Raw genomic sequence first — 22,369 nt, 5'->3', positions numbered from 1 at the left:
CCAGGAAGACTAGGATGTGGGCAGCAGGTTCAAGGATCAGGTTCAATGACTGGCCTTCTCCCAATCATTTGTTTCTCCCCTCTGTAAAGTCACAAGGTCACTGTTAGAGTGGGTAGAAACCTTAGAGAACATCTAATTCATCTGTTTCTAGGAGCTGAGGAAAATGTTTATTGTAGGCAGAAATATTTTGCCAGGCCTAAGAGATGCAAAGATGAAATAGGAAACAACCCTTGCTCTCAAAAAGTTTACAATCTACTATAGTAATTAACCTATAAGCAAATATCTGTGATACAAGGGGGTGGAGGGGAGAAATGTTATAGATGCAAAGAGCTCCTGGTAGTGCTAGAAAAAATAAGAGAAGGGGGAAAGAACACCTCAAGCTAGAGCGATCAGGGAAATTCATATAAGAGAAGAGAGACTTTTGAACAAGGGAAATAGAGCAATAGCTCGGTCCATTTACAGGAAGAATGGGGTGTGGGCAGCAAGAGAACTGGCAAAAGGGAGCAGTCCAGTTTGTTTGGAAGCAAAATGTGACCGTCCTTGAATGCCAGGATAGGGAGTTTATAGACAATGTGAAATCACCTAAGGTTTTTTTAATCAGCATGACAGCAACGGACATGATCAGAGCATTGATGATGCTCTTTATCCTTTATGAATTTTTTTTTGGGGGGAAACAGAGCAGGAGTTCTGAACTTTTATTGTGTCAGGGTCTCTTTGGAGGGCTGAGGAAGTCTATAGACCCTTACTGAGAATATTTTCCAAAAAATTCATAATCGAAGGAAATACTAAATTTCCCTTAGCGAAAATAAAGATACAATGTTTTTTCTCCATCCAAGTTTTGTGGAGCCCAAGGTAATGAATTTATTCGTTAGAGGTTAAAGTACTCGGCAAACCTTTAAGCGCTTATAAATGCTGCCTGATATTAGTCCAGGCGAGGTAAAAAAATCACACAATATTAGAAGTGAAAGCTCATCTAGTCCAGTCTCCTTGTGGTCAAGATGAAGAGGAGACCCAGCCAGGTAGAAAAAATAACAGACCCAGTCGTAGAGCAAATGAGTTGCAGAGCAAAATGCAAACTTCGCCGTGGGACTGAAAGCTGATGAGGCTTTCGCGGATCTCGGGGGGCAGCTGGAGAACAGCCCGCTGGGCGTAGGGACTCTATACATTAATCAGCACCACGAACCTTCCATCCCACACCCCCTTCTACAGCAGGACTAGTTAGGAGGCGAGAATCAAAAGATACCATTGAAACCCCGCCTTCCCCTTGTCTTGTCGCCACAAAGCTGTCTTGGTGCGCGTCGGGTCCGGGAGGAGGCTGCCCAGCCACCCTCTGAATGCCCCAAAATGTGCCAAAGGGAAACAGGAGGGGCCTCAGCAATCGCTGGAGTGCCAGAGAGGAGCTGAGGAAGCGAGGTGACTGGCGCAATGTCTGAAGCGATCGATGCCCTGGCCAGAGCTGCGGCGGCGAAGAGCTTTAGTCTGGGAGAGAAGAGCTGAGTGGGTCAGAGCTTAGAAGGGAGGAGGAGGGGCGGGGCGGGGCGGGGCAGGACTGGAAGGGTCGGGTTAACGGGATTCTGGGGACTTTGTCTGGTACTTGCTCCCCATCTGGTACTGGGGAATTGCTGGGGGAAGTTACCTAAGAAACCCAGACTTTCGAGTCTCCTTGGGGTCAGAACTAAAAGGGTCCTGGGTGTGTGTCTGTGTGGGTGGGTGTGGTTGTAGCGAGAGTTCGAGGGGAAAAGAAAGATTTGTGGGGAAGGGGGGGGGACTGACTTCTGGAAGACAGTGTTTAATGTCCTGTGAAAGAGCCAAGTTCTTGATAAACTAAGCCGGCCTTTCTCCGTGGTTGTCTGTCCGGCCCCCGAGACACCTGTCCTCTCTTTCTTCCCATCCCGTCCCTGCCGCCAGTTAAATACTATGGATATGGGGGGACGGGATGAGGCTCCTTCTTCTGTTTTCTTCCCCATTCTGGCCCATGCAACTCCCGGGAAAGGTGCCAAGTGGGACCCCGACCCCTTAGGGTGGCGGAACCAGGAGGGAGGCGGGGGGCTGCGAGAGGCGGGGCGGACGGGCCGGGAGCTCCAGGCCCCCTCCCTCCGCCCCCCTGACGTCAGCCCCCGGACTGCTGCGAGCTAGCTCACTAGGCTTTCGCCCTCCGGCCGGGAAACATGGATCTGACCAGGCTGCTCTGCACTCTCTTGTTAACCGCCTGCTGCTGCCGCTACTCGGCCGGTGAGTTTGCCAGGAGACCGCAGCAAAACAGGGGACGGGACGGACTGGGAGCTTCGGGGGGGGGGGCTTACGGAGATGCTTTGGGGGGGCGGGGATGTGTCTTTGCATTTGGACGCGCGAGACCCCTTCTGCCCCCCATCTTGGAGACACCAGACTCCTCGTACCGTTTGAAATTGGTGCTTGCAACTGCAGCTGGACAGAGTTGCAAGGCTTCTTCAAGAGTCCCAGGATGGGGATCTTGGTTGGGGAGTGGGACGGGCAACTGCTGCAGAGTCGGGGAAGGAGTGTTGTAGCAGGTCCGGGGCCTTCTAGGACTGTAAGTGGAGAGTAAGCACATCTCTCCCATGTATTCGCCTTATGGGGAGGTGGGGGGAGAGGGAATCCCTGATGGAGGCGGCCAGTAACGCTGTCTGGGCTCCTTCCCCCCCAAATCCTGAATGAAATAACCGCCTCTTGTGAGGGATGGCGGTTTTCCTAGCTGGAATGGGGAAGAGTCCCAAGAGCCAGAGCCCCTCCTCCCTTTTTTTTTTTTTTTTTTTTTTTTTATTCCGGGCAAAGAGCCAAGTTGGAGGTGAGGTGGGGAGGGGGAGGGGCGGTCGGGACTCCCCTCCAGCCTTGGGCGTTGGCAAGACTGCCAGCGGAGAGGAAGAGGGTATCCGAAGCTTTCTGCCCAGCTAGGGAAAGGACAGGAGAGTTCAGGTACTGAAGCCAAGGCTAGGCCCCCCCAAGGAGAAGAAAGTCAAGGCTCCTAGACCCATAGAGCCCAGGAGCTTTTAGTAGGCAGTCCAAGAAATAAGGCCCCACGCTATGATGCCATAATTTTTCATCCCTGTGCTGAGAGTCGGGCACACACCGGGGTCCCCTCTGCCCTTGTATGGCCCGGAACAGAGCTACAGATGTTTCTTTTGGCTTTGGCTCCCCGAGGCCCTGCCCCAGTCAGGATGAAGTTGGGGGGGGGAAGAGGATGAAGGGGCAGTACCCAGTTCTCTGGCCCTATTCCCAGTGCAGTCCCAGGGGTCCCTTGCGCCGCCTCCCAGCCTAGGTTTATTTCTGGGGAAAGAGCTAAAATGGGCTTCTGAGCTCTGAAGTGTCTTCAGCTGACCCAAGGCAACTCTCTTACAAGTAAATAAATAGAGGCACACTAACTGGGTTTCTGCCCCTCTCTTTAATGAGGGCAGCCCCTCAGGTCCCATACCTGTGCCTGGTTCCGTCCCACCATCAGGGTAATCCCCATCATGGGCTGCAGTGTCAGGATTTAGATCCAGACTTCCCCCAGTACAGCCCAGGCCACAGGGCTGGTGATATCACCAGCCTGAAGGGGATGGCAGTGCAGGCTCCAACAACTGGCATCAGTGATATCATCCTGTGAGAGGGCAGGGGCGGGGATGAGAGGGAGAGTATAGAATCCTGGGGTTCAATGCCCCACCACTTGGGTTTTTTAAATGTGATTGCTCTGAGCTGCTGGGGTGCTAAGTGGTGGCAAATGAAGGAGACAAGAGAGGATGCCCCATGTGGACTGATATGCTTCAGGCCCGGGCATATCGCTGGGAAAAGGAAAAGACCACAGGCCATCTGAGGAGAGGGTACATGGGCCTAGCACCTTCCCCCTACTTCTGGGAGGGGGGCACACACAGAATAGCTGTAAGTGCCACTCCCACCATCTGAAGCCGGACAAATGCCTGACATTCCCACAACTTGAGCTCACCCAGAAGGCTGAAGGGAGGGCCTCTTGGCCCCAGGCCAGAGCTGCCCCTCTCTCTTCCCCTGCCATCTGGCTTCTGCAGATGCCTAGCTTCAGCTCCAGGGCTCTACCTTCACTAAGCAGGTGTCTCCAGAACTCAAATATCCCCAACTCCAGGGGGTGTCTGCATGCTTGAGGTGGGAAGAAATCAGCCAAGGGAGGGAAGGAGTTGAGAAAGAACAGGGCCAGGGTCAGAGCCCATCTCTCAAGGAGGCAAGAGAACAGCTGTTAGAGAACAAGGTGGGGGTGGGAGGAAGGGCTGATGGGAAAACAGCTGGAGTTAGGAACAGCTGCTTGGGTAGGGGTTCCTCATAATGATTCTCTCCTTCTCCACACACACTTCCATGTTCGCCGTCCCACTCTAGGAGTGCCTGATGAGGCGGAGCCCGTCATAGAAATACTGGAGTATAAAGTGGGAGACAACGCCCATCTTAACTGTGATAGTTCCCTGCCCACTGACAACCTCAGCCATGTGGACTGGTTCTTTGTGAGTGCATAGACACTGGGGGACACAAAAGGAAGAAATAGGGGAAAGGGAAGAGCATGGGCACTGGCATTCCCCAAGGGTAAGGGGAGACACCTACTCCCCAAGTCTCATGGTATTCCTCACCTTGCTCCCTTCCTTTTTCCCCTCCATCCCTTAGAAACACAAGGATCGACATGTTCGCATCTTCCAGGTGCGCCGGGGTCAGGGCCAGGCTGATCCCGGTGAGTACCAACACCGACTCACCCTTCTGGATGGGGCCAACCTGTCTCTGTCACAGGTTACCCCCAGAGATGAGCGCACCTTCATCTGCCAGGTCAAAGCCCTTGGCACCCATGCCCGGGAGAAATACACTCAGCTCCGGATTTATAGTGAGTGCTCCTTAACAGCATGCTCTGCCCCTCTTGCCCATGGATAACTGTCTGTGGATCTCTATTCTGTCCCCACTTCTCTGTGCCTCTCTCCTGCCCTTCACTCACTGCTACTGGTCAAACTTGCAGAAGCCCCCAAGGAGCCCACCATTCAGGCCAGCACTTCTGGAATCTCTGTGATCAGCAAGGTCCCTCAGGAGGTAAGAAATGCATGGACAGGGGGAAGACCAGGATCCAGTAGGTAGGGACTAGGAATGCTCAGATTAGGCTTCCTTCTTCCTAGGTGGCCACTTGCAATGGGGAGGATGGATACCCCATCCCTCATGTCACCTGGTATAAAAACCGGAAGCCTCTGAAAGAAGAGAAGAACCGTGAGTAACTATGTCTTTTGTTCTCCTATCTACTAACCCAACCAGTGCTGTGCCAGCATTTCTTGGAGGAACGGTGCCCATCCTGCAACCGTGACGGGTGCCGTGATGCGCCTTTTGGATTGCCTTGGCAATGGACGGTGGTCTAAGGCAGGGAATAGCACCGGTTGCCCAGCGTCCCTTAGTTGGAGACCCGGGTGGACACTAGCAGCAGGGCTCATTTGGAAGAGAAGTGCTTGAGGCTGTAGCCCTTTCTTCCTTTGCCCGCTCTTCTTAGGGGTCAGAATTTCAGAGTTACGAACCAAAGAGTCCAGTGGGCTTTACACAGTGAGAAGCACTCTGTGGGCACAGCTGGAGAAAGAGGATAAGGAGGCGCTCTTTTACTGTGAGCTCAGCTACCGGCTTCCTGGGGGTGACCACATGAAGGAATCCCAGGAGATCAATGTCACTGTCTACTGTGAGTCCTGCTCCTCCCCTTAATCTGTGGGTGCCATGGGGTGGGATCACGCCGGGGACAGACAGCTGTCATTTCTTCCCCCGTCCAGAGCTCTGCCCCCCCCCCTTCTCCCACTGCATGGGAAGCTGGGACTAAGCCTTTCTTACACACACCATCCTCCTCCCAGAGGTGGGTGGTCAGTGTGCCTGAGGCTGATTGCCACCCCTTGTGTCTGCCTAGACCCAATGGAGAAGGTGTGGCTGGAGGTGATACCAAATAGGCTGCTGAAGGAAGGAGACAGGGTTGAGCTCCAGTGCTTGTCAGATGGCAACCCTCAACCACACTTCACACTCCGAAAGCAGGTGAAGAGGGCGTGATGGCCTGGAGGAGAGCCTGGCCATCTGGGCCAGATTGGGGCACCGTGGGAGGGAGTTGGGGTTTTCTGAAGTTGTCTCTCCCCACTTTCTGCCTTACTTCACCCCCCAGGACCCTACCAATCTCAGCTGGCTTGAGCTAGAAAACGTAAGTGAGGGGGTCCTCGTTCTGGAGCAAGCACAGAGGCATCACAGTGGGCTCTATGAGTGCCTGGGTCTGGACTTTGAAACCGGAGTCGAGGCAACTGACCAGCAGCAACTTTTGGTGAACTGTAAGAGGGCTTGACGCCCATGGGAAAAGGGAGGTCACTGGGATATGGACCCCTAGGCATGGTGATAAAGGCCAGTGAGGCGGCTGTGGGGGAAGAAGGGGAACTACATGTGCCCCAATGCTATTGGCTGTGCCCCCAGATGTGTCCAACGTCCAGGTGCAACCCAAGGCTCCAGTGAGGTCAGAGGGCAGCAGCCTGAAACTCAACTGTTCGGCAGAGAGCTCCCAGCCTGTGGTATTTCACTGGAAGCGAGAAAAGGTATCCAAGCAGGGTTGGGAGCTCTGTGGTGGAAAGGGTGAAAAAAGGCATTAACCTCCCCTCTCCCTGAACTCTCTTCTCATTTAGACTGAAGAGATATTGAAAAATGGATCTGTGTTGCATCTGACCAACTTGACTCGGGAGGCAGGAGGAGGCTACCTCTGTGTGGCATCTGTACCCAGAGTGCCTGGCTTGAAACATACACAGTTGGTCAATGTTACCATTAATGGTGAGGTCCTTTGGGGGTGGAAATAAACTTACTTTGGCACTTTGTTGGGTCTTTTTTCAGCTGATATTCTGATAACCCATATGCCTTCCCGCTGACATGTGAACTCCCTATAGACAGGAATCCTTAACCCTCACCAGATGGAAAGGGACTCAGGCTAGGAAAATCTGTCCAGGTAAAGCAAGCAAATAGATCCTACAAAATATGGTTCCACTCTGCCCTTCCCCTCTCTCCCAGGGTCCCCATGGGTGATGGCAAAGGAAGAGCGCCTATGGGTAAGAGAGAATGAAGAGGTGAACCTGACATGTGAAGTCTCAGGGCAGCCCAGGCCCACCATCTCTTGGAGTGCCAACGGAACGGTGAGAGTGGTTTACTCCCCTTAACACCCATGAATCTTCTGGGCTCTACTTCCCAGGACCTGAGATTCTCCCTCTCCACAGCCCTTTCCCTCCCCACCTCTTACCCATTGTGCATCTGCTGAGCTGGGACTATTTCTTGGGCAGGTCCATGAACATGACAAGGATTTTCAGACTGTGCTGAGTACTTTGACAGTCCAAGTGATCCCAGACCTGCTAGAGAAGGGTGCTGTGTGCCAGGCATCCAATTCCCTGGGAAGCAACAAGACTACCATCTTTCTAGAGCTGGGTAAGCTCTGTTTTGCTTGGTACATGAGAGGAATCAAGAAAGGAAGCCCTGGTGAAACATTATCTCTTGCACGATTTCTAACCCATTTCTCTGCCTTCCTTGCAGTCAACTTAACCACCCTCACCATCCCTACCGAGAACACCAGCAGCAGCCAGAGCACCACCACCACCAGCAGTCCCTCTGCCAAAGGCAATAGTACCTCCACAGGTAAATAAGGCCTGAGCCAGAGTGGGGCAGGGTGGGGTAGGGTTGGGCATTCACCTTCCTTACTCCCCTCTTCCTTCCTGTGCCAACCTCAGGAGATCCAGTCAAAAAAGGTGAGTATTGCCCAACTTTCTCCCTTGTGAACTGTGAGTTCTGGGCCAAAAGGAAAGAAGACACGAGGAGAGGGGGGAGGTCAGTCACAGGCAGTGATGGCTACGTCTCTGGGTAGCAGGAACAAAGCAGGAGAGCAAGGGAGTCGTCATCGTGGCGGTCATCGTCTGTATCCTGTTGCTGGCTGTATTGGGTGCTGTACTTTATTTCCTCTATAAGAAGGGCAAGATGCCTTGTGGGCGATCGGGCAAACAGGAAATGTAAGAATGATGCTCCCTCATGCTAGCCTGCTTGCTGCCAGTGGGTTGGCCCCTGCTTGCTCTCGTGCTGAAAGGAGCATGTAGGGGATGGGCAGAGAATCCATGCTTCATCGTCCACCACCCTGGCTTCCATTGATCACACCTCCCAATCCCACTTCCCTCTGAAATGTTCACCCAGAGGCCCAGGGCCCACCCCATCTCACTTCCCAGTGTTCCCCATGAGCCCCAGGATTTCAGCCCTTGCCCCCTTGTACCCCACATCGTCAACCTCTCCCTCCCTCCCTCCCCCTAGCACACTGCCCCTGGCTCGTAAGAACGAAATTGTAGTTGAAGTTAAGTCAGATAAGCTCCCAGAAGAGATGGGCCTTCTGCAGGGAAGCAACGGTGACAAGAGAGCGCCAAGAGATCAGGTAGGAGGCAGCTTCCCTGACTAGTGCCTGCCCTGGCTCTTATCTCACTGGATACCAGGGAAAGGGCCTAATAACTCAAGACTTTTACTTTCCCTGGTCTTTGTCTTCCCTCTTAGGAGGTGGAGGGGGTCATGGAACAGAAGCAAACCTGATTCAGTCCTTTGGGTACTGTTCACAGGTATCAGGCTGAGGCTAGGGGTGAGGACTCGTTTTTTGTTTTTGAAGAGAATGCAACTAGTTACAGAAATGAAAATCTGAATTAGGAAGACAGCAGAAGCCTTCTCTCACAGCTGTTTGTAGCCATGTCTCTTGTTCTACGTCATTAAGTGGGAAAGCTTTTTGCTTTTATTTTTTCAAAATTTATAAAATCTGGGGCATGTTTTTTTTTTTTTTTTTTTAAACTATGTCCCAGACATGGGGGATCAATTTGTAGCCAATTTTTTTCTTTCCCTCATTTTTCCTCACCCCTGCTACTTCTATTAGGGGCTGCATCTAGTTCACCAGCTTTTGCATTACCCTCTTCTCCCTACCCAGTGCTTCCTCTTGCCCCTGGGCCACAATTCCCAAATCCTTTTCTCATTTTTCCTCTCTACTCACTTTCAGGGAGAGAAGTACATCGATCTGAGGAACTAGTCCAAAGAAAATCCTGCCATGCTTCCTCCTCCCCTCTGTGGGACTGCTTCTGCTCTTTTTTTCGCCCCTCCACCATCAGCACTTGGGATGACCTTGGACAGACAGAAATGGCTCTCCTGTGCCCTGGCTCACCTGCAGAATCCATTGTGGAAGTCAAGGGAATGGAAAGAAGCCAGGCTGCATCACTTTTGTCAAGTTTACTTAGCCTTGGGAATGGGGACATCATCTCCACTCTGAGGGGCCTGAGTGTAGTTTGTACCCCAAGCAGTGGCCTTAGGGTCTCACAAGATCCCTTGTTTGATGCAGGGATGTTGTGGCTCCCCAACTCTCTCCCAATATTTGTGGATGTCTTATAACCATGTTCTCTCAATAGCTAAAGTGAGCAGTCTCATTTTTGCTGGCTTCTTGGCTAGCTGGAAAGTTTTTCAGGTAGCCATGATATTTAATACAGTGGTTTCAATTGGTGGGAGTCAATGGGGATCCCTGCCACACTAAGTTGCTCATAACAGCTTTGGAGGAAGCAATCTTTGAAAGCCACAAAACAAAAGTGTTGTTGTTAAAACTGTCCCCTCCCTACTTTGGGGTTTCTCATGGCTTCCTACAAAAAGGTAGATAGGGATGAAGTATCCTTCATTCTCCACTCAGAAAAGTGAAACTACTGATCCACATCAGTAGGATGTGAGCTTTCAAGTTTTTTTGGTCACAAACTGACTGACTTTGGTGAGAGTAGGCAGAACAGTTTCTCTCTGTGAGGCTAACTGGCCCTTGTAGTCAGGGATGTTAATTTAACCTATGGGCTTGTTAGTACCATATTATCAGTTGAGAAGCACACACCCTAGGATATATGAAGCCAATAAAGGTGAATGGTACTTGGGAGTTAGAAATGGGATCTGGCCAAAGATTGAGATATATATATACAGAGAGAGAGAGAGAGAGAGAGAGAGAGAGAGAGAGAGAGAGAGATTGAGAGAGAGGGAGATACATATATATATATATATATATATATATATATATATATATATATATATAAAATGTTCTGCTGAGATGTGTGTAAATTTACAAATTTGTTGCAGGATTTATAGAGAGAGATGTGAAAAATAAAGTTGATTATTCCCAGAGTTGTTCTGCTTCTTATCCCTTATTTAATTCTAGCACACAGGAACCAGGGGGTTTCTTGGTTTGGGAAAGGCCCCAAATAGATGCTTTGCAACTATTGGAAGAGAACTTGGACAGACCTCTTTTAAGCAAGTGGCATGGTGATCTACCAAAGGAAACAAGTCATTTCTCACAGAGAGGCCTTTGCTCTTAAAATGGGAAGATGGTATAAGGAGACCACCCACAGCTCTGCCAGCCTCTCCTCCCCTCTTTCTTTCTTTCTGATCATTTGGAGTTTCTCCCAAACATTACAGTATTGACTTAGTGTGTCAAAGGAGCTGGCCAAGGTACTTGGCAACCTGTTTGCCTCCTATATATATATATATATATATATATATATAAAAATTTTTTTTTTTTGGCTGAGGCAATTGGGATTAAGTGACTTGCCCAGGGTCACACAACTAGGAAGTGCTAAGTATAAATTTGAACTCGGGTCCTCCTGACTTTAGGGCTGGTGCTCTATCCACTACACCAACTAGCTGCCCCCCCCCTTCCCTTATCTCTAAAGTGCCTAGACAGCAAGTCTACTACAACAAAAGGAACTTTATTTAAAAATAATTTTTTGACAGACATGGGTGCACAGAAAAGCTCTTTAGTTGGCTATGTATGGAAATGAAAAATAATTAATAAATAACATTAGTATAACAGACCTCTAAACATTAACAATGCATTGGCAAACAGTGGACTTAACCCAAAATGAATTTTAAAGCTCTGCTAATTATTCTCTGCAAGAATATTTACCTTCTGTTTCTTTACAGGTGAGAAATGATTAAATACTGCTAATATAAACTTTATATTAAGGACACATACTTTTAAAAATAGTCCATGAAAATCTTGTCTGAGTTTTTTTGTTTTTGTTTGTTTTTCTTAAACACTGATATACAAACTGGGATTTTCTTCTGAAGAGAAAAAGTTACTGGTTCATCTCTCCAGCCCCACCCATATAAAGAATTTTGAAATGAGAAGTATGAATGAAAAAAAATAATCTTTTTAGCTTCCAATCCATTTGTTAATTACAAGTAGGAAGAAAATGAAGAGAACAAAATAGATAAAACACTATCAAATAAAGAAAAACCATTTTCTTTCCTTGAAATTGAAATTAATGGTAGCAACACTGAGGCTCTCTGAGGGGCCAGGAAAGGAAGTGATTTGTGGCTGCCTCCAGGTTGTCTGTAAAGCCCTGTGGGGGCATTGATTACTTCATGCTTAGTCTTAGGGAGAAGACCAAGGTGTCAGGGAAGGTAGGAGGCTTGTAATTATACATGGAATATCTGACAACTAAACTCTTTTCTGGCTAACATCTCCATTTTAACTGAATCTAGTGATCCTAGGACATAATGCTTCCTCTTCCAATCAAATGTGGTTACAGAGTTTCAATCTGTCATCTCTCCAGCTATATATAAGTACTCCCTTCCCCGGCAACTTTCTTCTCTCTAAAGGCATGATACTGGATGGGGTAGGGGAAGACTCAGATTTCCATAGTAAGCTTTTTATATGTAACTAGGGATTTGGTGCTCCCATAGAAAGGCACAATACATTTGGCTTTTTTTCAGTGTGTGAAAAATGAATAACTTTAAATAAAGAAAAAAAAGATCTTTACAGTTGAAGTCTTTTTATAAGAGACTCAGATCATCACAGAACCAGAGTGGGAAGAATACTCATCACAACTGCCACTCACTCCTCTTTCTTTCCATGTCTTTGAGTAGAAGATAGGGTTTTCCTTCAAGGATAAGATTAACACTTCAGTTCATGTTGAAAGTTAAGAAGGCATCTCTGCTGGCTGGCAGTGTATCTGCAGGCTTTTCATGGAGAGCAGAACAATGGCAGGGCTATCCACAGGAGAGAAGGCAAGTGTTCTAAACCCAGCCACAGCAGCCTCGTCTCCACATTACATCCAGCCTGGTATGCTCGAGGTGGTCTGGCAGGAGGGTACCAACACATGTGATACATTAATACACATGAAACCATAAGCCAGGACAGAGGGCATAAATAGGCCTGCCTCTAGGTTTCAGGAGCATGAAAGCATGGTTGATAGCGCTTAGAGACAGCAATGCTCACTCCTGTGAGCAAGGCTTCCCTCTATTTCCAATATGTTTCTGAGGGTGGAGAGGGGAATGAGATGAGTTTGTTGTGGAGTGACTCTGCATTTCTTCCTAGGTTTTAGAAAAAACACAGGCCCAGTCAAACTGGGCTAAGTTGTGCAGATGCCAGGTGAGCGAGCAAGTGTCTGAAGCTTAGCCTTAGGCATTGGTCTGGCACAAGCAGATGGAGTGGTTAGACAATTAAGTTTTTTCCCCCCAAATACATTACTGAGGGGTGGGGACAAAAGGCCTCTAAACAACTGCCCCTGCAACAGCTGGTTCTGCAGCATGGTGTTTCCTTTCTGACTTCCACTGGCTCCTCCTACACAGTGCCTTCACCTCTCCTTTCTCCCTCATTTTATGTCAATCCCTGGGACCAAAAGACATTGGAGAGTTTCCTCATTATTTTACTCAGGGTAGAGTGGAGTCAGACTTTGTAGCAGATAGGGTCCAATCCAGCTGATCAAATGTATTACTCTTCCCAAGACCATGTGCCTAAAGTACAGGCTAATTTGTGAGTTATCACATTGTCTTCTGTGTATACACAAAATGACTATCAGTTAATTAGTTAAATAAGCTCCTAATTCCCCTAGGAAAGACTACATGGAATTAGTAAGAGCAAAAAGAAGCAAGGAAGCAAGATAAAGAAAAGTTTTAAGTTCATAAAATGGAAATAAGAGGTATTTTACTAATACAGGCTTAGAATAGTTTGCAAACTTTCCATCAAATTCACGGTTCTGTAATTGTCAAAACTTTAAGACATTTACATGCTATTACAAAGTGGCCTCTATTACACTTAAAATTGTTGACCTAAGAATATAGAGTTATATCTTCTACTCCCCTCAAACTTGAGACAGGCTGGGAAAAGAGCAGGAAAAACTTGGAGGGACTCTGAAATGGCAAAGGCCTACATCAACAAGAGGAAAAAATCTCAGTATGCAGATCAGAAACCATATCTAATACTTTCATTGTTGACCTCTTTATGTGGACTTCTCTTGCTTGCAGGAAAGCAATAAAGTGAGCCCAATAAGGACACAGGTGTGAAATTCCTCCACCCCTTAGGAATAAGAACTCCTAATGATATATTTATTAAACTGTGGGTTGCAAGTTTATATCTTCAAAGAAGTGATATGAAAATATTTTAGTTCCTGTCAGACTTTAGAATAACTATCTAAAGTCAATCCCAAGGCAGGATGGTCTGGTGTGAATTGTATTATTAAACCAGTTTTTGGCCTCTAATAGTGTGTCAGAGGAGGAGCCTGACACTTGGGGAAACCAATCAAGAAGTATTATTAAATACCTACTCAAAGTGGCATTAGAAATACAGAAATAAGAGTAACTGATTAAAGAAATTTTACTATTAAATTCCATAAGGGAAATTAGTCAATTAAACAAAATATCAAGACATAAAGAATACCTTGAAGATCACAAACCTAAAGAACATGAAGATGATCATGGAGCTGACAGACTGCAACAATTGTCAAGGACAACTTGCATGTAAAAAAAGACATAAAAGATATTACCCAGAAAAAGATGAGTAGACCATCACGTAGAAAAAGTAAATATTAACAGATAGAGTCTAAGTATCACAATAATATGTTAAAACCTATTAGAGGTGTACCTCCAGTAGACTCAGTAGATAGTCTATGATCATAGATGTTCAAGTACAGACAAAACGGATTACTATGAGAAGGAAGGTTGCAATTTGCATTCTTGAAGGAAAGGTATGCAGATAAACGTGAACAATTCACTGAAAAATTATATAAGACAGCAAAGATTCAAGAAAAATTCCTGCTGGAATTTAGGGAGAACAGATCTAGGGGGGAAAGTTTGAATAAAATAATTCTGAATTAAAAAAAAATAAAACAAATCAAACCTATTTTAGGGCTAAACTAGTTTAAGTAAGTACTTCTGTAGAGTTCTCCAATAAAAGCAACATAATTGCAAACAAGAATCATAATCTGAATTTCAGAAATCCAGAATGGGGAGAAGAGTCTACATTTTAACACAATTCCTGGTCAGCCACAAACTACAGGAACTTGCTCATCACAGTCATTCCATCTACATTCTGAGAATTCTTTTCATTTCTTGCAGTTATTTCACCTAGTTAATTTCTTATTTTGAATTTTCTTCCCTTTTTTTTTTTTAACCAGATTAGGTAAATCTTTTTAAAGAAACAATTTTAGTTTTGTTAATTCTATAATTTAAACCAATTTTCTAGTTTATCTGTTTCTCATCTAATTATCAAAAATTTCCTCATTTGTTCTTACTATGAGTTTAGGTGTTGGTTTTCTAATGGCATATTAAATTCACTAGCCTTCAGTTTTTCTATTTTGTTAATGTATTTTGTCAGAACAATAATTTTTCTTCTTAAGAACTATTCAGCTGCATCTCAGAAATTACTGTACAGATAAATTTTCTTAGCTTTTTTTTCTACAAATTGTTCCTTTGACCCATTCATTATTCAAGATGACAAATATTTCTTTATGTGGATATTTTATTTTCCCTATATTAATGACCAATTTCATTGTTTTACAAAAGTAATGAAAGATAAGGCAGTCCTAAAAATTGGTCTGTACTTTATTTTTCAGAAGAAACATGGCAATTAGGTTCCAAAGGTTGCCATTAAGAAACAATTGAACTATATACACATAGTACAAATTGCGCTAGCCTTCAAGCTTGTTTGTGTTTGGCAACTTCCTATTTCCTTTTTCTGCTGTCTCCTGATGCTGTTTATTCAACCACCAACATCCTTTTTTAATGGGATCCCACATAGATCTGTCCTATCATCCAAAATGTTTCACACTCCAAAATTATTTGCTTCCCTTGCAAAGTATAATTTCTACTCACCAACTGCTAAAATAGGATTATACTGATTCATAAAAACTCAAAATTAATTTTTAATTTTTGGAATTTCAGGCAGTGAAATAAAGAAAAATGAAAAAAAGGCAGAATTGGGGGAAGACTTTTTTTTTAGGAAGGGACACTTAAGGAAATGATGCTGTCTTTTAACATTCTTTAGTATGACAGTTAAATTAGTCCTACTTCTGAAGAATGGGGTTGCTGTCTGTACCTGTTTCATATTTTTCCATGCTTATAACTCAGTTTGGAAGAGTAGAGAGGGGAGAAAAATCAAGTAAGTAATTATATAAGCAATTTGGATGGAACATATACAATCCACTAGAACATCAGAAAGCTTCTTGATGCACTGGCAGTAGTATGGAATTACAGAATGGTAAATGAGTTTCAAAGTATGCCCCAATAGGCAAAATGCCAAATCATTTTAGGACTGGTTCTGGGATAGAATATTTCCATTGAAGAGAGAGTAGATGACCAAGATAAAAAGGAATAACTGGATTTGGAATTAGAGAACTTGGGTTTTAACCCATATTCTGTTGCTTAATAGTTATATGGCCATAAGCAAGTGAGCTAACATTTCTAAACTTCAGTTTCATCACTTTTAAAATGAAAGGGGTAGACCAGATGATCTATAATTCCATGACTGGATGAAAAGCATAGTTTCTAATACAATAAGGATAGTTAATGCATTATCCTGGACAGAGTGTTACATTGTACAAAGGCCACCAATTACCTAAAAAGTATTCAAAGGAGAATAGGAAGGTTGAAGGATCTTGAATCTAAGCTATAAGAGATGTAAAGAAAGGGAGACTATTTAACCTGAAGACAAGAAAATGCCAAAGGAAGATCTGAATTCAAATCCTGACTCATTTATTTACTAGCTGGATAATCTTGGGCAAGTCATTCACTTAATCTCTATGCAAATCATTCAACCTCTCTAGGCATGTTTCTTCATCTATATTTAAAAAAATAATAAGTGACTTGATAGCCAATGAAGTCCTTCCTACTTCTAAGATCCTATTGAGTAACTAAAAGGTTTGCCTTATAGAAAAAGGATTGAATATATTCTTTTTGGCCTCAGGAGGTAAAATTAGAAGCAATGCATGGGAATTGTCACTTAATTTTGATATTTAAAAAAAGGCTTCTTGCAAATAAAATATAATGGAATATAAAATGGAATAGATTATCTGATTGGGTAAGGGATTCCTTCTCACTGAGGTCTTCAAGCAAAGATATGTTTGTAGTAGGGACTCTCTTTTGAGCATGAGTTGGACTAAATGGTCTGAGATCCTTTCCAACTCTGAAATTAGATGATTCTGAACAATAGCTTAGTAATTTTAAATCATCCAACTTAAGATTGGTTAGGTTTCCTCAGTAAGTACCTCTATATTACATTTCCTTAGTAAATACTCTCTTTTGTTATATAAATCAGCCCTAGAAAACAACACCGTTTATCTGGAGTGATTCAGTAAGAAAAGGGAAAGATGGTGTTAGGATCAAACTCAATGATAAAATAATGAGGTGAGAGGGGAGGAGATCAACTATCAGGTATATTCAACTTTTTAATACAAAGAACCAATCAGGCTTAAGGACTGAAAAAAAAAAAAAAAAAAAAAAAGAGCCCTGGGTCAAGTTTCCATGAGAAAACTAGAATCTCTTTAGTTGTACATCTTAGCAAGATCTAAAGTCCAAGGTTGGTTCTTATGCAGACTATCAAATACTACCTGGGGTCAGAAACTCTAAACCATTTCTGCTTTTCACAGCTTATTTCTTCTTCCAGATCTGAATTGACTCTTTAAAAGCTATATCATTTCACAATGACTTCTATGACAAAAGGGGTTCCAATATAAAGTAGATAGGCAGCCCTGTTTTTTGATATTTGAAAGTTCCTCTGACTTGTGTAAAAAAAAAAAAAAAAAACAAACACACACACACAAAAAAAAGGGGGGGGGTTGCGGGGAAATGAACTAGAATTTCAAAGTCCCTTTTGGCACTAGATCTTATTCAACAAGATAATCAAGTGTCCTTTACTTGAGTTTAATTATAGGAAGATCCCAAGATTCTACAAGTTTCTCCCATTTTGTGAGAAAATGTTGAATTCACCTAATCTTTGTGAATTCCTTTTCATGGAAAGATTAGGGTGTAGGAAGTCAAAACTTTATGGTTGTGGTTCATAGTAATCATTTGTTGATCATGTTGAACAAGAGAACTATAAATATTATCTACTATGTAAAGCAATATGGAGAAAGCCCAGAAGAAGTAAGATATTTAATTTTATAGAAAAGTCTGGTATGGAGGAAAACTTTTTTTCCTCATCCATTAATCTACAAGATAGCAAAATATGACCATTTTTTAAAACCAAAAGAAGTGATCTTCTCCCAATAGATAAAAGAACTCAAGGAAGGATAATTCAGTTAATTAATCTGAGGACAATAGAACTAGGAACTGATAAGCTTAATGGGGAAAATTTTCTAAAGAAGCTCCCTGGGCCAATACCCTTTGGCTTATAGCCTACTAGTAACCATAAAAATATTAAAATTTCCATACTAAAGCAATATTTCAAAATGAGCTTTAAAAAAAGAATCTATTTGGCTAGTGATTACTTGAACAGGTTTCAGATTGTAAAATACTTTTGATATTATTCAAAGATCCAGATAACTTAATCTGGAATTTTCTGAGACTGAGAGGCAATAATCCCAAACAAAGCCTTGTAAAAAGAGGCAGATAACAGGCACACTACAAATAAAAATTCCCTAAAAATAAAATCTATCTAAAAGAATGGATTATAATTATGAAGTAATAAGTATCTCATTACTAGAATTGTTAAAATAAGGCTAGATGCCCACTTGTGAGGAGTGTTATAAAGGGGATTCTTGCTTTAGGTATATGTTAGACTGAAAAACTGAGTTTCCTTCCAGCTATGAGAGCCCATTCTCTTTGAATACAGACAATATAGAAATTACTTAGTGAGTATATAATACATACATACTAATAACCTGGTATTGGCTCATGTTCAAGATCAAAGGTTAGGAACTCCTTACCCCACTCCCCCAAAAAGGTAAAAACCTTCTGAAGATTCACCCAATTATTCTGAATTTTTGCCTCAGTTAAAACCAAAGCCTCAGACCAAATGGTGAAAAGAGTCTCAGGTAAATTGATTTGGATCCTTGAATGTTAAACAGACATTCAAATTACGGCACATGAATATAATGGAATATTATCACATTGTAGAAATGAAGAGACAGCTTCAGAGAGACCTGGAGAAACTTGTATGGATTGATGCACAGTGAAATGAGAAGAACCAGCACAATTTATATTGTAACATCAATATGGTAAAAACAAAAAATTTGAAAGACATAAGAACTCTGATCAACAAATGATTCAAACATTATTCCAAAGGATCAATGATGAAGAAACTATTCACATACTGACAGAGGAAGGGATTAATGTAGAATGAAACACATTTTTGGAAATGACCAACATGGGAATTGGTTTTGCTTGACTATGCTTATTTGTTACAAGGATTTTGTTTTGGTTTTGGGTTTTGTTTTGTTTTTTTTTTGAAGGAGAGTTTGCAAGAAGAAAAAAAAAGAGACATTTGACAAATGCCTGCCGTCACCCAAATAGCAAATCTCCAAACAAACAAGATCATATGTAAGGCTTTGGACTAAATTTTTGCAAATAAAAAAAGGAAGAAATTGTTTGTATTCTATATAAGGAGAATAGCAAACTACAGAAGGAAACCTTGTATCTACATAAAGTATAGTATATATAAGATAAATATTATTTATTTAGAAACACAAAGTTTCACAACAGATTGAGACAAAGAAGAACTGCAACACCAGATTCTAACAATGCACAAAGAAACTACTGGGATTTGTTCTTTATTTCTTCCTCAGAAGTTCAATGTTTATGTAAAGGCAGTTGGGAATGATATCAAGTGGTGAAGCTCTGTACTGGTCCCTAATAGTGAATGGATGGTGCTTCACTAGGACAAATTCTACTTCCTTCCTACTCACTCTTAATGCCTGAATGTGAGATTTGTGTCGGAATGGAAACTTCTCTATTACTTCCTTGAAAAACTAAAAGCATCTGGGGTTTACTTCCTGGTTGCTGCAATTTACTCTATGGCAGAGTACAAAAGTTAAGAATAGGGTTTACAGGGAAAGAGAGGCAACATACTCTAATGTTACAATCACACAAGAGTTAATCTCTAAACCCATGGATAACCTAAATAGGGAGTTAACAGTTGCACACACAGTGACACCAAAAAAAAAAAAAAAAAGTTCTCTACTTTTGGGAAGACAAAAAGGAGGATTTTTCTGAAAAAATAATTTAGCCCTTGCTGAAGGAAGACACCTGCAAAGGCTAAAAGAAATTTAATAGGAAGGAGAGTCAGCCTGATGGATGCTTATATTTAATCTGCTTTTTTCCATTCATTATCCATAGGTAAATAGCATATGGCCCAAGGTTCCTAAAAACTTCCCAATCTCTGGATTATATCATTATCTTAGATATGATGCTCCCTTCTCACAATGCAGAAAAGAATCTCTCAGATCACACACCTGGAACCAATACAATTGATTGCTATTCTCTGAAAGAAAAAGAATGTACCAGAAGGCCTCTACCTCAGCTGTGCCATGGTTTAGTTAGATAGTGAATTAGATAGCTAAAATATCATATTTTGCCAAATTCAATGTTCCTATAGAAACAGCATTTCGGAGTGACCAGTGTTAGCTGCTTATGCCAAACATATTTGTAATGATAATGCAACAATACTTTATTCCACATTCTCCCACACCCTCCCTCCCCCACAAAACAAACAAACATAACTACATATAAAACGGAATATCTCAAACTCCCTGGCTTCACTTAAGTTATCATAACCAGTCCATGGCCAATAACAAGAATATCATGGACAGCAAAGCAAATGACAGAAAAGGAGACAGTTTAAAAATACAGGACTTTAGCTATGCACATGATAATTTGGAGTAGCATTGAAATTGCAATACACACTAAGATGGGGGTATAATACCACAGTAGATGGAAGTTACCAAAAGATCCCTTCCTAAACCTCTTGTGCCTATCACCAGAAAATGGAGGCCTGTCTGGGGTTAATCTTCTGACCACAGGATATACACATAGACAAAGACATACACACTTACACACATACATACATACATACATACATACACACACACACACACATACACAGAGTTACATCCACCCTAAGCTGGAAAACTCAAAGCCCTCAGTTTGGTTTTTCCCCTTGTAATACTTGTCCTGCTGTCCTTAGACTGCTCCCCTAGGGGCTGAGCTGCATCACACCATGTCATCATAAAAATGCTCTCTCTAAATGGGGACTGAAGGCAAATTGCCCTCAAACACACACTACAAAGTGAACAAAACAAAACAACATCCTAGTTGCTTGCTCTGTGTTTGTTCCACTGCTTTGAAATCTTGAACCACAGATGAGACATCCACCAAACAAGGGCAAGACTTCAGGTTGAAGTCTCCAAAAAAAACCCTTTGCCCTCTCAGGTGCTCCTGGAGCATGACATCCAGCTCACTGGTCCACTGAAATTGGAGGTAAGGAGGTAATGTGCTATGTAGCTACATGAGCAGGGGAGGAAATAGAAACAAATTCTCGGAGGATGTTTTTGGCCATTTCAATATTGTTATGGGCAATGACCAAAGCTTTTTGAATGTCCTGATATGAATACCCCTGGCTCATGAGATTCTCAATTTCACTGGATAATTGTGGAGAGGTTGAAGGAACAGCACCAGCCTGCTGACAACTTCCTGCTTTCCGTTCAGAGTTGATCCGACGAGGGAAAGGCTTGGGAGGCCTTTCAGGGACTTGGGAACCCTCTGTGAAACCTACAAGGAGAAACAGTAAGGTAACTGACCACCTATATACCTAGACAAAATCATCAGTGACATTAATATAAATAATATTTTTAAATGAAGACACTAACCAACCAATTGTCAGGAAAGAATCTATTTCCCACCCACCTGTGGGGATGGATCCTCAATGATATATCATAACATAAAACTTCAAGATCAAGAACTTTAAGGTTTAGTTCCTCATTAATCTTCAAGTATTGAAGGGGAGGGAAAAGGAGAGAACAAACCCACTAAATAGAACAGATACTTATCAGGCACTTTTCCTAATTAACACCACTGCTACCAGAAAGACAATACATTTATACAGTACTTCCATGTCCATTATTTCATCTGATCCTCAACACACTTTGTGAGGTCCTCAGAACAGGTCGCATTATTCCCATATGTGAGATTTTAAAAAAAGACAATGAAATGACTTGCTAAAGAACACAGTGAAAAGAATACTGATCTTCCCAGCCCCCAAGACAGTGTCCCTTTTATCCCACTCCCCCGTTGCCTAAGAAGTCCCAGAGTCCTAGAAAGAAATTAACCATAAGTGAAATATAGAGAATACACAGTCTTCAAAAAGGAATTGCAGATTCCCTGGTCAGCTCAATGGCAAAGACAACTCTTCCCACTATTTCCTTGTGAACAGCTGTCATCCTGGGAGATGCCTCAAATTTTCAAACTGACAGCAACTTCAGTTACCATCCTGTTGGGTAGTAACAGGTGTAAGATTTGGCCCTCAATGGTCAGTATCCAAATGTGGCCTGATCCCCAAGTCTGCCTAGTGCCATCTCTAGATCCAACAAACTCTCTTCTGTAATGGGAAAGAAGCCAGAAACTATAAACATTTGGTCTTAAGTACCAAGTTTAATTATCAGTGTCATTATATATACTTGGAATAGCTAGTAATCTTAATGGCCCCAAGTGGAGCATGAACTGTGGTTTAAGAACAAACTTAGTATCCTTTGATATACTGTGGCCACAACCTTCAACTTGGCCAGTACAATTAGTGATCTAGCTTGGAGGCTATTATTCTCTTCCTGTGCATGCATGCGCACATATGCGCTTACACACATGCACGCGAGCACACACATGACAAGGGAAACTGAGGCTGGAGACCCTAAAAAGTCACTTTCCTCGTTATCCTGACCCAGAAGTTAGGCCAACCCCCACCTGTTAAGTACCACTAATTTACCTTTCTATAGAGTTCAGCTGACACTACCTAAGTTTTCTATAGAGCTGAACTAAAGCTAAGTATCCCTACTTAACTTTCAATAGAACTGAATTAATGTTAAGTACCACCACTTAAGCTCTATATAATTTGAATTATCACTAATCAAACTTTCTATAGCCTTAC

The 22,369-nt window shown here is 43.2% G+C and overlaps 2 protein-coding genes across 8 annotated transcripts in view; one reads left to right on the top strand and one right to left on the bottom strand.

Annotated features, from left to right (window-relative positions):
• Positions 1-1,309: 1,309 nt before the first annotated feature.
• On the top strand, positions 1,310-10,143 carry MCAM (melanoma cell adhesion molecule). 7 transcript variants are annotated; one of them, XM_074302376.1, is made up of 19 exons: positions 1,310-1,501; positions 2,137-2,232; positions 4,339-4,460; positions 4,618-4,828; positions 4,958-5,028; positions 5,112-5,199; positions 5,474-5,653; positions 5,873-5,994; positions 6,119-6,278; positions 6,418-6,536; positions 6,624-6,765; positions 7,000-7,121; positions 7,266-7,407; positions 7,513-7,614; positions 7,707-7,724; positions 7,844-7,982; positions 8,275-8,392; positions 8,509-8,570; positions 8,996-10,143. In XM_074302376.1, exons 2-18 carry the CDS (start codon positions 2,169-2,171, stop codon positions 8,542-8,544), a joined length of 1,956 nt encoding a protein of 651 aa, XP_074158477.1. In that variant the 5' UTR covers positions 1,310-1,501; positions 2,137-2,168; the 3' UTR covers positions 8,545-8,570; positions 8,996-10,143. The 7 variants fall into 7 exon arrangements, with proteins under 7 accessions (XP_074158477.1, XP_074158476.1, XP_074158482.1 ...); XM_074302375.1 differs by having other exon boundaries at positions 7,841-7,982; XM_074302379.1 differs by lacking the exon at positions 7,707-7,724 and having other exon boundaries at positions 1,312-1,501.
• Positions 10,144-10,705: 562 nt separating this feature from the next.
• CBL (Cbl proto-oncogene) overlaps positions 10,706-22,369 on the bottom strand; it is a 96,305-nt gene continuing 84,641 nt past the window's right edge. The window contains exon 16 of the mRNA XM_074302374.1: positions 10,706-21,000. Within this exon, the coding sequence (XP_074158475.1) occupies positions 20,726-21,000 (275 nt within the window). The 3' untranslated portion in view covers positions 10,706-20,725. The remainder of the gene's footprint in view (positions 21,001-22,369) is intronic.

This window comes from Sminthopsis crassicaudata, chromosome 3 (genome assembly GCF_048593235.1).
Source record: "Sminthopsis crassicaudata isolate SCR6 chromosome 3, ASM4859323v1, whole genome shotgun sequence".
Classification (NCBI taxonomy): Eukaryota; Metazoa; Chordata; class Mammalia; order Dasyuromorphia; family Dasyuridae; genus Sminthopsis; species Sminthopsis crassicaudata.
The sequence above is the reverse complement of the archived record's forward strand: the minus strand, read 5'-3'. Positions and strand labels throughout refer to the sequence as shown.